The 13,281-nt window shown below is 38.3% G+C and overlaps 1 protein-coding gene and 1 long non-coding RNA gene across 3 annotated transcripts; one reads left to right on the plus strand and one right to left on the minus strand.

Moving 5' to 3' along the window:
- The first annotated feature begins 657 nt into the window (after window positions 1–657).
- On the plus strand, window positions 658–10,829 carry LOC122658561 (protein HIGH CHLOROPHYLL FLUORESCENCE PHENOTYPE 244, chloroplastic). 2 transcript variants are annotated; one of them, XM_043853574.1, is made up of 8 exons: window positions 658–922; window positions 1,600–1,835; window positions 2,626–2,724; window positions 6,928–7,185; window positions 8,436–8,528; window positions 8,673–8,768; window positions 8,990–9,130; window positions 10,534–10,829. In XM_043853574.1, the coding sequence occupies exons 1-8, from the start codon at window positions 730–732 to the stop codon at window positions 10,708–10,710; spliced, it is 1,293 nt and encodes a 430-aa protein (XP_043709509.1). In that variant the 5' UTR covers window positions 658–729; the 3' UTR covers window positions 10,711–10,829. The 2 variants fall into 2 exon arrangements, with proteins under 2 accessions (XP_043709509.1, XP_043709510.1); XM_043853575.1 differs by having other exon boundaries at window positions 660–922; window positions 6,928–7,122.
- Window positions 10,617–11,188, minus strand: LOC122658565. Its single transcript, XR_006332461.1, has 2 exons — window positions 11,131–11,188; window positions 10,617–10,818 (listed from the first exon to the last, which is right to left on the minus strand). It is a non-coding gene; the product is annotated as an uncharacterized LOC122658565 (long non-coding RNA).
- Window positions 11,189–13,281: the final 2,093 nt, after the last annotated feature.

Consider the following 13,281-nt stretch of genomic DNA (forward strand, 5'->3'; position numbering starts at 1 on the left):
AAAAGTTAGACTTGTGAGTTTCACATGACTGGGGCAAAAATACTAAATCGATGAAAACTCAGAATAACTTGGATATGGACTGATCATTTCTTAAACCTAGGCAAGTCTTCATTACTATTGATCAGGTTTCATGTTTTTTTTATTTGCTCAGGTGACTCGTTCTAGTCAAAATCTGGAAAGAGACCCTTAACATCCATGAAATTGAGGCATATCCAGTGCACAAGGCTCCCATCAATGCGAGGTCTGAGGAGAATCATAATGTCTGCAGGCTTAAATATATATGTCACAGATTTGGTGGATAATATCCCATATTCCCATACGACAGTATAGCATGTGCACGTAGAGATCTATCCCTACGTGTGAGTAGACGGAGAGTGTGTCCGACCTTCCGTTCTGTGATCGTGAATGAGATTGTCGCGTCGGTGTGTTAAGTAAGCACATTGGAGCATGTTAGCAAGTAAAGGAGTTAATGAGTTTTTTTTTTTTTTGATAAAATAAAGGAGTTAATGAGTTGGACAAACAAATGCGTGATCCATTTCCAGAGTGACGTGGCAAGATCGAGTTCGACTGGTCCTTAGCCTCTCCCTCACGCTTGTTAGTCTGAAACTAACCTGCAAAGAAAGGAAATAGACTGGTGAGAGTTTCCCCTGGACACGGAAAAGGGCGCGTTCTGGCAGTTGGGAGTTTCGCACCTGCACCATAACCGCAGAGCGCAAGAGAGTTGGGACGATGGCGTCAAGATGTAGCAGTATCGCTCTCTTTTCCCATGTCGCGACGGCGACCCCTCACCATCATCAACTCTGTCAGCCCAAGTCATCTTCCAGCCGACATGCGTCGCTGTGCTGGAGGCGCTCGTTATCACGATACGATCATCTTGCCTCTGCAATTCCACTCCTCACGCTTACTTCTTTGTCTTCTCTAGGCGAGTAACTCTCTGTCTCTCTCTCTCTCTCTCTCGACTTTGCGTTTCTTCGCCTTGAATTCCCTATGATTAGAATCTCCCCACCCCCACCACTCTCCCCCCTCCCCCTCACCAAAAAAACAAAAAAAAAAAAAGAAAAAAAAAAAAAAGGAAAAGAGAACCCCCCTTGGAACCCAACCTTATGCTGGTTCTATTTGATTGTCAATGCCGGGAAGGCATTTAATTGACTCACTCAGGCCCTTTCAGGACTTGATGGATTGGGGAGCTAAGCAAAGGAAAGTGACAACTTTTATTGGGTTTTAGAAGTTAGATTGTTTGGATGTTGGGGTTGGAAACGCTTCTCCTCCAACAAAATCTTAGTCCCCCCTTGATACCATTTGAGGTGCAAAAAAGGCATTTAATTGACTGAAGACAACTTCAACCTTTGACTCTTAAACTTGACTACCCAAAAAAAGGAAAAAAGGATACTTCAACTTGCACATTTTATTGTTTCACTGCTCCCCTCCCTTCAATGTAGGAATGAGATGTTTAAGAAAACAGAGTTAAGTTCAGATCAGTCTTCAAAAAATGTTTAAAGTGTTCTCTTTCTTGTGGACTTCCCATTTGTTTTTTTTTTTTTTTTGATGTGGTTCATATAAGATAAATCTAAAATTTAGCTCTCCATTCTTTCTCCTCAGGAAGATCTTACATACCCACAGTGGTAACATGTACTGCTCAAACAGCAATAACTACCAATCTGGCTCCAGGGACCCCTGTTAGGTCTACAAGTATACTAGTTGTTGGGGCTACTGGAACTCTAGGGAGGCAAGTGGTGAGGTGGGCTCTGGATGAAGGCTATGATGTAAGATGTCTTGTAAGGCCTCGACCAGCTCCTGCTGACTTCCTTCGTGATTGGGGTGCAACAGTTGTCAATGTAGGTTTCAAGCTTCAAAGATAAGTAATTAGTGCAACAAAGCTCTCGAGAGGTTGGCTTGCTTGAAGTGTTCATACTAATATCATGATGGAATTTATGGTTCTTTTCTTTTTGCTCTTTTATCTCCTTTGTATCAAATGGTGTTGTGGGGCTCTTGTCAAGTAAAGATTGAGGCCCCTAGGGGGCTAAAATGTTGTGAAGGACAAACTTTGAGGAGAACCCTTTTTCTCCTGATGTGTTCCCAAAAATCACACTACAATAACTCAACGATTTGAATATTTCAAAACTTGATCACTTCTTGTGTGCAATGGTGGATTTGAAGATCGTTGCAACCAATAAAGTTTAACTTAGGAAACCACGGTTAAAGGGGGATCAAATGATATGGTTCCCATTCAGCGTGTAATGATGTTAATGGCTAAATTAATTAGACTACATTAGAACTTCTATTGTTAACGGATTAGATTGACTACATTATGGTTGTCAGGGATTTGATTGTGCAATTAAACATTACTGAAGAAATAATTGGTGCCGATACTTGGTCTGACTGAACTGTTCATACCAATGAATTAATAGCAGTTTTCTTTTCTTTATTTTTTTTCATATTTTGCATTTTCATAGCAGTAGTCTTGTAGAGTGCAATAATAGTCTGGCAATAGTTCATTTGTGCTATTTTTCAGTGACAGCATCTTGGGTTAACTTAAGACATTAGCATGCCTGTACCTCTTTTCTAATTTAATCACCTGTTGGAGTTTTGCTGAAATGTCTAATGAATTTAATGATGCTTGAGCAGGCTGATTTAAGCAAACCAGAGACAATACCTGCAACACTGGTTGGCATTCATACAGTTATTGATTGTGCCACAGGACGCCCAGAAGAGCCTATAAAAACGGTAAATTCTATGTAAAAGCCTTTTTTTTTGGTTATGCAGATGAAATTCTAAGTACAAAATGACTACAATATGTAATTTTTAGCGCATTTAATACTTTTAAACAACTATTCATGAAGCTTAACTTGATTAAGTGAATATGTTTTCTCTATGAATATCCACTTCTGACTATTCCAGTTTCTGTAGTCAAGCTCCTCTATTTCTCATGTACAGTGAACATTATCATTGGTGACACAGAAAATTATGCCCCCTCCATGTTCCAGCAGACCAATGAAAAACTATGTGACTGAACTTATCTTCACATACAAACAAATCTGTCAATCCCAGCGCTATTATGGTTGCATTTCCCTCTCTCTGTCAGGTTCTATTCAAATGTGGTTTCTGAGTCGTGCATAATGCAAAGTAGTTTTGAGAGGAATCAACCATTATAAAAGCAATGAATGTAATACTTTTTCTTTTTATCTTTTTAGGGCATCTTTTTTGTGTGGTTGCTTGTGCCATTGAAGTGTAGGGATCAATAAAATGTAACTGCAATAAAGTCTCCTATTTTGAATTTTTTTTTTCCCCCTTTCTGACTGAGTTAAAACATTCAGCTTCATTAATATTGAAGTTTGCTTTGTCAGATTTCGGTCGTAAATTACTCGGATTTTGTTTGTAATTGGTTCCACCCCAACCCTCTCCTTGATATTATTATTACGCACATGTTCCAGCAGACCAATGAAAAACTATGTGACTGAACTTATCTTCACATACAAACAAATCTGTCAATCCCAGCGCTATTATGGTTGCATTTCCCTCTCTCTGTCAGGTTCTATTCAAATGTGGTTTCTGAGTCATGCATAATGCAAAGTAGTTTTGAGAGGAATCAACCATTATAAAAGCAATGAATGTAATACTTTTTCTTTTTATCTTTTTAGGGCATCTTTTTTGTGTGGTTGCTTGTGCCATTGAAGTGTAGGGATCAATAAAATGTAACTGCAATAAAGTCTCCTATTTTGAATTTTTTTTTTCCCCCTTTCTGACTGAGTTAAAACATTCAGCTTCATTAATATTGAAGTTTGCTTTGTCAGATTTCGGTCGTAAATTACTCGGATTTTGTTTGTAATTGGTTCCACCCCAACCCTCTCCTTGATATTATTATTACGCACATATACTCTTTCTCCTCCATTGTGGCACTGACATTCGTGTGTGCCATTTATATAAATTAAGACTTAAGTTCACAAGTTTCTTGGGTTGATGATTGTATCATTGATGCAATAACCTAGCTCAGATTTTTAACCGGTTCATGTGCTCAGAAAATCCAGCCCTAGTCTCTTTAGAATTTAGAAAGGGATGCAATTTCAAGAACTTAGGGGTAGAATCAATTGGTCAGCAGACGAGAAAGTCAACTAAGATGGTTCACTCATGACTGAAATTCTAGGAAGAAGTGATGAGGTGCAAATTAAAACATTAAAAGGGGATTGCAGAGGTGAAAATGGATGCCAATGCTTATAATTTGATGAATTTGGCCCCAGATAAAAGTTGAATGATGGGACAGGATTTAGGTAGTTAGACCCCAAGTAATGTGTGTATCGGCCAATATCGGGTAGAGCCTCTTTTCTTGTTAAGAGCTTTATCCCCTCGCTTTGATTTCTATATTCTCCATTAATCAGAGAAGAGGAGCAAAAAAATTGTTTTCAAATGATCGTATGCCACGTATAACAATTTAGCTTCAAGCGACCAACTACCTGTGGCTTCCGCTATGGATTGTCTGAAGATGGTTTCTAGTATTGAATACCCTCTGAAACATTCTGACTGTTGAATTCCCAACCCTTCCCCCTGCCCCCCCCAAAAAATAAAAAAAATAAAAAAAATAAAACATTTATTCCATCTTTAGTTAGTTTGACACGGGAGTATGTCCTGCTCCAAGCAACTATGTTTTCTTCATAGTACAACTGGTTGTGTATGCACAAATATATTGTAATGTATGTGGGTTTCATGATACGAGTGCTTTGATAATTTACTATGTTTAGTGATCAAGCAATTTTGATATTCTCGTAACTTATTTTACTATTTATATCAAGCTTAACTACTTATGGTAAGTGTACTTTTACTATTTCAATTGGTTTTTGTCTTCTCCAATTTGAGTATTTGAGTCCTAGTGTAAGTGGTTGACATTGAATCCAAATAGGATTTGTTAAATTGATTTTGGGGATCTATTTGTTTGCTTAATTGGAAAATGATAAGGATGATTTAATGAAGGAATTGATGTCAATGTTGCAAAAACTGAATCATCCACCACTTGATTTGGGTACCAGCATAGTTGTCAAGGTGTCCAAACGCCTTGGTCGCCTTGTTGGTGTGATGTTGTATCCAAGCCCCCTCCAACGCCTTGGGTCGCTTAGATGCCATGACAACTATGGGTACCAGGTGATGGGTCACCAAGTCGACTTATGTGTTTGCTTATAACGAGGAAAAAAAAAAGGAAGATTTGATGAAGAATTGATATCAATGTTGCAAAACTGGATCATCCACCACTTGTTTTGTGTACCAGGTGATGGATCACCAAGTTGACCTATGGGTCATTATCAGGTCAAATGGATTTGTTTAAAGAACAATAAAGAATTAATTATTAAAATAGATGATGAAAAGAGCCAATTTTAGCCACAACTAAAGCCTTCCCATGGTGGTTATGTATCTTTAACAAAAATTTTGGATCAAGGGTTCAAACCTTTTGGAACAACTAATAGTTTATTTTTATAATGATGAAAAATATAACTGGGAGGGTTGCCAATGGTTCAACCATCCCAGTCTTGTGATTGGAACTGGATGAAACTTGAGGGTTTTGTTTCACTTCTTCTTTTCTTTGTTGTGTTTCTACTACAAAATCATTGGAGAACAAATAAGTTTACTAACTGTTAAAGGTTACTCACGATAGGGGGAGTGTCCCTATTGTGGGTTATGTTGAGTTAAAGAGTTTAGGTATACTTATGTTTCTGTTTTAGTTTTCTTATTGGTTTATAACTTGCGTTGTACTCTAAGTAGGAGTTTTAATTAGACTCTATTTGCTGTAACTAAACATTATAAATAAAGGTTCCCTGTCCACGCTCAGCACATCTTCTCTCCCATTGTTCTCTCTCTTTGCAGGTCCTGGTTTCAGATCCTGATTTGTTACGCTAACTTCAATTGTTATTTTTATTTTGTTTAGTGAATTCTCTATTATGCCTGTGGGTATCGGGCCCAAGGGAATTTGAAAGTACCAAAACAAATCTAGACACGATGTGATTAATGGATAAAAGAAGATAAATAGCAGAACTAGTGAAATAGAATAGCATAAAAAATAAACAGCAAGCTAGAATACCAAGCCAGCAATGAGAAGACCAAGTCACCAGGCTGCAGCTGGGAATACAGCAATAAGGGGAAGTCGTCCATGACTCTTATTCCATACCCAAAGCATTACCCTAAGGCCTATTTGATTAACCCAAGACACCAATTAATGTTGTCTACAGCCCTATATAGACTACTCAAGTACCCATCCTAATATATGAACTTTGACTTTGGTTCTGAAAGAAAATCCTAAAAAAATTAGGAAACTGACTTTATTTAATAATAAAGACTCCTAATATGACTCTAATTACAATATAGCACTCATATGAGTGTTTTATTCCTTAAACAAATAATGGAATAAAACTACTAAGTAGAGCAATAGACTTAAATTAGCACTCCTTCCTAAAATAGAATCCCATTACAGATCAATACACGATCACCAAATTGGTCTTAACTTTCCCAACACTCTGTGGATTGCAAGATCTTGGTCTTATTGGATAAGTAACTCAATACATTTTCAAATGACACCAATATCATGCAAAAAGTTTTGACCTTCCAAAAATTAGCCCCAAGACAAGTGATGGAAATTATCCAATTCTCTGCAATGCAATGTTCCCAATCTCCAAAAACTAATCAAATGCTTTGTGGAGCATATCTGGACCACTCAATTGGGCTGTGGAGATGCTCCAACATTATACAGTCCATACTATTGAGGTACATTGAGTTATTATTGTTCGCTTCAGTTTATTAACAAGGATATTATCTTGTTTGGAATTGGTCCGTTTCTATGGGCCCATTGCCCACAGGTAGTTTTCTATTGTTGTGTGTCATAATATTTTTTCTCCTCGCATGTTGTTTCTTAATGGCGGTGGCATGTTCTAATCCACTATTTCTGTTTAGGTAGACTGGGAAGGTAAAGTTGCTTTAATACAATGTGCAAAAGCAATGGGGATTCAAAAGTATGTATTCTTTTCTATTCATAACTGTGACAAGCACCCCGAAGTTCCTTTGATGGAGATCAAGTACTGCACTGAGAAGTTTCTTCAGGATTCGGGCCTAAGTTACATTATCATCCGATTATGTGGTTTCATGCAGGTAGGCCATCCAGTGAAATTTTGGTCATGTTCTTTTATGTTGATGTTTCTCAAAAGTCTGAAAGTAAGAGAGTTTACAAGCTCATTGTTTCACACACACACACACACACACACACACACACACACACATATATATATATCAGTTAATTTTCTGTGCCTGTCTATATTTTCACGGAGATCCGACTATTATGAAATTAAAGTATTCCTGGACAATTCTGGCTTTTCTAGAATAGGTGGTTTGCGTTATAATGCAACATTTTTGGGAGAAAGTAAATAATTATCACATTATTTCTTGAATTTCATAAGCCAACTATACTGATGCAGGGATGCATATGTGAGCACCTATATTACTTTATTAAGCAAAACATGATTGCTTTGTGAAGCCAGCGCTTTTTCTTTTCCCATATTGCCCTTGATAATGAAGTTTTAATAGACAAAATTAGGGATAGTAAAGTAATTTGATCTCCCACCCTCTTACTAAAAGTAATATATCCATTACTTGCAAAACCAAATCTACCTTAAAATAAAGTTAGATTGGTTACAAAAATAAACATTTCCTTTCAAACAACATACTCTTTCCCTTCTTCCCCATCTCATTCATTCTCTCTCTCTCTCTCTCTCTAAGCATGTGCGGTACTGCACGTGCACACTTCTACTATGAAAAAGAAAATTGTTCATACGAAATCCCAAACTCGGGGGCAAAACCTAATTTAGCTGAGACCAATTTGAAATATTAGTAATCCTAAATGGGGGTTGGGGGTGGGTGGTGAACAAACATAATTACCACCAAGTAAACAAATTATTACTACTATGGCTCCATTCTTCTAAACGTAAAATATCTTTCTAGAGAATCAAATATTATCTATAAATTTTGTTTTATATTTTCGGCTGTTTGTCAATTTCTTGGTTGGTCATGGCAAGGAAGCACATCTGGGCATGCGTAAAGGAGAGAGAATCCAGCCATATGATAGGGGTAGAGTCCTCCACGGGCCCCAAGTGTATCAATGATCAAGAACCACCACCCTTTCGGGAAAACAACATCCTGAAATTTGAAATGAAAAATTTTTCCCCAACCTTTTGTATTGCATTTCAGTATAATATTTTCCCCTTTAATAAACCTAAAACAATTTTGTATTGGCTTTAACAAATCCCTCTAAATATTTTATGCTTTTCAACAGTTATTGTTCCTGATTTAAAAAAGGAAAAATAAAAAAGCACATTCTTTAACAATATTCCTCACCTTCTAGTTCCCATTGCTTGTTTCTCTGTGGTGCTTTTCTTGGGTAGGAAGCACTAATGAATCTTCCTGTGCAGGGCCTGATTGGGCAGTATGCAGTGCCTATACTAGAAGACAAGTCTGTATGGGGAACTGATGCCCCAACTAGAGTTGCTTACATGGACACTCAGGTTAAAGTTTCATTCTGTATAGGTCCTTGTTTAGTTTCTTAAGATATTGGGGCATAATTCATTGGTCCTCATTTAGTTCCTTAAGATATAGTTCCTTGTGTGATATTATCCATATGTATCTAAATAGGTGTCCTTTTTCCCCAGGATATAGCTCGCTTGACATTTATAGCTTTACGAAATGAAAAAATTAACCGGAAACTTTTCACATTTGCCGGGCCTCGTGCATGGACAACCCAAGAGGTATTTGAAGGCCAACGAACATGCTCTCGGATGAAATTGAATTTAGTTGTATCTTTTAGGCTATGATTTTGATCATAACTCCATTTATTTCAGTTCTTGTTAATAGTATTTAGTGTTTTTCTTCAATACACAATGGTTGCAAGTCAGCAAGTGCTTCCATGCAAATTGTTTCTGATTTGTGTGTGTGTGTGTGTTTTTTGGGGGTGGGGGTGGGTTGGTAGGTGATAACACTATGTGAGAGGCTTGCAGGGCAGGATGCAAATGTAACTACTGTCCCGGTCTCAGTCTTGAGATTCACTCGCCAGCTGACTCGTTGTTTTGAGTGGACCAATGATGTCGCTGATCGGCTGGCATTCTCAGAGGTGATGATTTGGTTTTTTTTACCTGCCTTTCCACTTTTTGGTATTAGTACTCAATGTATTAAGAGCATGCATTTTTTTTTTTCTTTCCTCTTTGTTCCTTCAATTGCATGGTCAAATATATATGTTTAATGGCTGGATGCCTAAGACAAGTATGACTGAGCCATGAATCCTGGTTTGTCATATTAACCTGTTTAAAGTCGCACTCAATACATAAGACAAGTAGCTGCTTCCAAAAGAAAAAGATGTTGGGGTAGGCTGTTGGGTGTTCTTTTCTAGCAGAATGAAGTGCAATGTCACACATTCTGGGCCTGCAACTTTGCAGTTAGTGATGGTAGAAAAAGGACAGTCCAAAACGTGTGTTCTGTCTTCATGTGGAATCCAAGGAAGTCAGTTACCATGCTTATTTTCCTGTTTTACTGGCCCAAACAAAAAATAATTTGAAGGTGATAATGTTATTGTTAGGTTGGTGTCTGCCCATGAGTTATATGAATCTCTGCATACTGAGGAGGCCAGACTGGTAACTTCACATGTGCAGAACTGGTTATAACATGAACTACTGGAAGATAACATTATAACTCCCATAAAAATTAATTTAATGGAACATCGAGAACCATATCCTCTATAGAATTCCTTAGCCCCTTTTACTTATTCTCCTTCTTGTAGTCTTTTTTGTTTTAAGGGAAAAAGAGCTCTGTTTGGGAGTGTGCGCCCTGTGCCCAGACACATTGGGGGGGGCGAAATGACCGTCCTGCCCACATGAAATGTGCAAATGACGCCCCGCTTGATGCTCCCATGTGTTCTCCATTGGCTCCCACGTGCACGGAGGAGCCATGCTCCCGGACAGAGAACACTTTCCCTTTTTTAAATTTGGGGTGGGTTGGAATTCGAAGAATTCAGCAGTTGGATTATTTTATGACTCCAAAGAGGGTTTATTTGCTCCCCCCCCAACCCCTTTTCTTCTTTAAGGTGAAGCATTAATGTTAAGCCAGTTCCTTATTCTCATCAGGCATAAGGCACAGTTAGGAGAGGTGGCTTTTCCTATGTATGTACAGGAATGCATGTTCCATGAGAGACAATCCAATGAACAACATGGAGATCTACCCCCCCACCCCCCAAAAAAAAATAAAAATAAATAGAGTAACATATTCAAACAAACAGCATACAATAAACCAAATCTGTTGACAAATTATCTAACTATTTTTTCTTTGAAGATATTATATGTCATTGTTTCTTTATTTATACTTTCCTGTTTATTGGTCCTTCTGATCTTGCACAATTATAGGACAGCCATATCTGTAATATAGGCAACCCCCCACCCCCTTGTTTTTTTTCTATTGTCGAAATGTTTATTGGAGGATTATGGGGAAAAAACCTGGCTAACGAGTGCCTGGTGGTGTTCCTAGGTTCTTTCAAGTGATACTGTTTTCTCGGCTCCCATGACTGAGACATATGATCTTCTTGGGGTGGATGCAAAAAAAATTATTACTTTAGAGAAATATTTGCAGGATTATTTCACAAACATCTTGAAGAAATTGAAAGATCTGAAGGCGCAATCAAAGCAATCTGACTTCTACATTTGAAAAAAGCCTTTTGTAAGCATTGTATTGAAGTTGTTCATATGGACAATTCGAAAGCCATGTAATCCTGATGAAAGAGAGATTATGGAGGTATGTAATGCTTCGACTAACCTTTTTTCTAAGGGAAAATCTTGTTGTAACCATAGTTGGTGAAAAAGAAGTTGTAACTTTACTTTTTTGCCCTTTTAGTACGACACACTTCTTCTTTCAATGAGGATAAAATCCTGTAATTCCACATGTATACTCAAAAAGCATGCAAGGCAATGACAACTCTTGAAAATAACATAATGACAAGTCACTTTCAAATTATTTTGAAAACCCTTTTTTACCCCTAATTTAGAGAACTTTTGGAAATAAGACAAGGGCCAATGAAAAGGTGGTCATGACTTCTCAGTTCACCATTTTGGTTTCAACAAGATACACCTTTTTTCTCAAATGGATATCTTGGATTTTCCTTTTTGTATATTTTTTTTAGGGAAAAGACTAGGCACACCACCAGAGTGCCCAACATGTGTCAACCTCTACCCCCCTTTGGAAAAGACCCCCTTGCTCTCCTGCGTCCAGCCCTGTGATTGGTGCATACTGCTAGCTTATGGAAAGCTGGCGGCATGCCCCTCCCCCATTTTTTTAACAACCGAACTAGGGCTTTCTACCAAAGAGCAAGAGAGAGGGGGGGGGGGTGAACAAGGTAACAAAAACCAAGGGAGACCTGGGATCCTCTTTATATGGTTATGGTTAATTGGAGAGCAAGTTGAGGTGCTACCCTTGGCCCGGTGGTAAAGTTCCCTGCTGTTGACAGCGGAGACATGAGATAAAAGTCCAGCCTTTGAACTGCCCCACCTCCCCCACCCTCCCTCCCCCTCCCCCTCCCCCCTCCCCCCTCAAAAAAAAAAAGAGATCTGAGAGCAAGCAATGTGAAATGCTGGCATTATTGAAGCTGATTAAAAATCTTTCTACAATTGGATTGAGAATTTCTGTGTTGACCTGGATGGATGCAACCTCAAACCTACACAGTGGATTGCTTGGTTAAAAGTTTGTATTTTAATTGGACTACGAGAACCATGTCTTCTTACCATGTTTATTGGATGATTGGAAAAGATTATCATGCTAGTTTCTGAATTAATTTTTTATGTGGGACCCCTTTGTATGAAACTTGTATTCATGGCATGTTATGGCGTCCTTGACATGTACTATAGAATGGGTTCTATGACATAGGAACCAAGCCATTCCTTCATATTTAACTGCCTGGTTTCAGTCTATAATTTACTGTTTTTTGTTTTTTCTTTCCCAGGAAATTTTCTTGTAACTGGTACTATGGACCTTTTGTGTTTCTAGGCAGGTGTGATGATCTAAAATGTTCAAATCCAATGTTACGAAGAAGGAAAAGTGATTAAGAAGAACAATAGCAGGTGTTATGAAGCAAATGACCAGTTGGGTAGCATCTGAGTGTATTCATGTAAGAAGAATGTTATTCTTGACAGCTTCCCAATGAAAATGGTCGATCTATCTTTTCAAATTGAGGTGAACCTCAGCAATCTGGTTCCAGTTGGTCAGTGAGGTGAATACGCCTATTTTCAAATTGGCGTGAACCTCAACAATCTGGTGGTTCCAGTTGGTCAGAGAGGTGAATACGCCTATTTTCTGCCTGGGTTTGTGTGTTGGACCATCTGGCTGGCCGTTATAATGGAAGATAATGGTTTCAGGTGCTCTAGTATGAAGCATCTGGCTTCTCTTCAATAGATCAATGAAAGGTTGGATTGAATCCTTTCTAAGGATCATGGTTGAGCCATGTCAATGCTTTTATCATCAATCTGATGAGAAGCCAGAAATTGAGGAACCAGTTTAAGATCGAAGTAGACCCCTTGCCAATGTATCTCTATTAACCCTGTCCCTGTTTGTTGAGAGGTGTTTTGATGGGGGAGGGGGGTTATTGGGATTCAAGGAAAAGGGAATGAGAAAGTTGTATTTATTTTTTCATTCCCACAGGAAATTGAGGTGTGTTTGGTTAGCTAGGGTGGAAATGTTAGACAACTTCTTGTCTGTTCCGTGTCCTCAATTCCACCCTTTTCAAAGTCCCACCAATTTTGCATTGTTTACGAAATGGAAAAGTCTACTTTTATGTGCTCCTCAATACTCCATCTCCCTCTCTCAATGGAGCCAACCAAACCTTTGACCGTTTAGAGGAATGAAATTTTCTACAATCCATTCGTTAGGTTTTCCTATTCAATACTCCCCTTTGAACAAATAGGGCCTTACCTTGTAAACGCATTCACAAATTTGAGATGGAAATGAATATGATTAGGTACCAACTAATGGATGGTGGGGGAGGGCTGTTGGGAGAAGGAATAATCCTGAGATAGGATTTCAGAGCTGCAAGGAGGGAGAGGAGAGAAAACACACGCACAACCACTCTTGTGCAAACCAACAATTTCAATACTCAATTTGTGTCCAATGTTGGGTACATGCAGTGAATTCTAATGGCAATATAAAACTCTTTAACTCCTAATCCAACTCCGAAAATAAAAGAAAGTTCAAATCAAATAACTAACTTACCCATTCCTACATATTTTACCC

This window comes from Telopea speciosissima, chromosome 4 (assembly GCF_018873765.1).
Source record: "Telopea speciosissima isolate NSW1024214 ecotype Mountain lineage chromosome 4, Tspe_v1, whole genome shotgun sequence".
Taxonomy (NCBI): domain Eukaryota; kingdom Viridiplantae; phylum Streptophyta; class Magnoliopsida; order Proteales; family Proteaceae; genus Telopea; species Telopea speciosissima.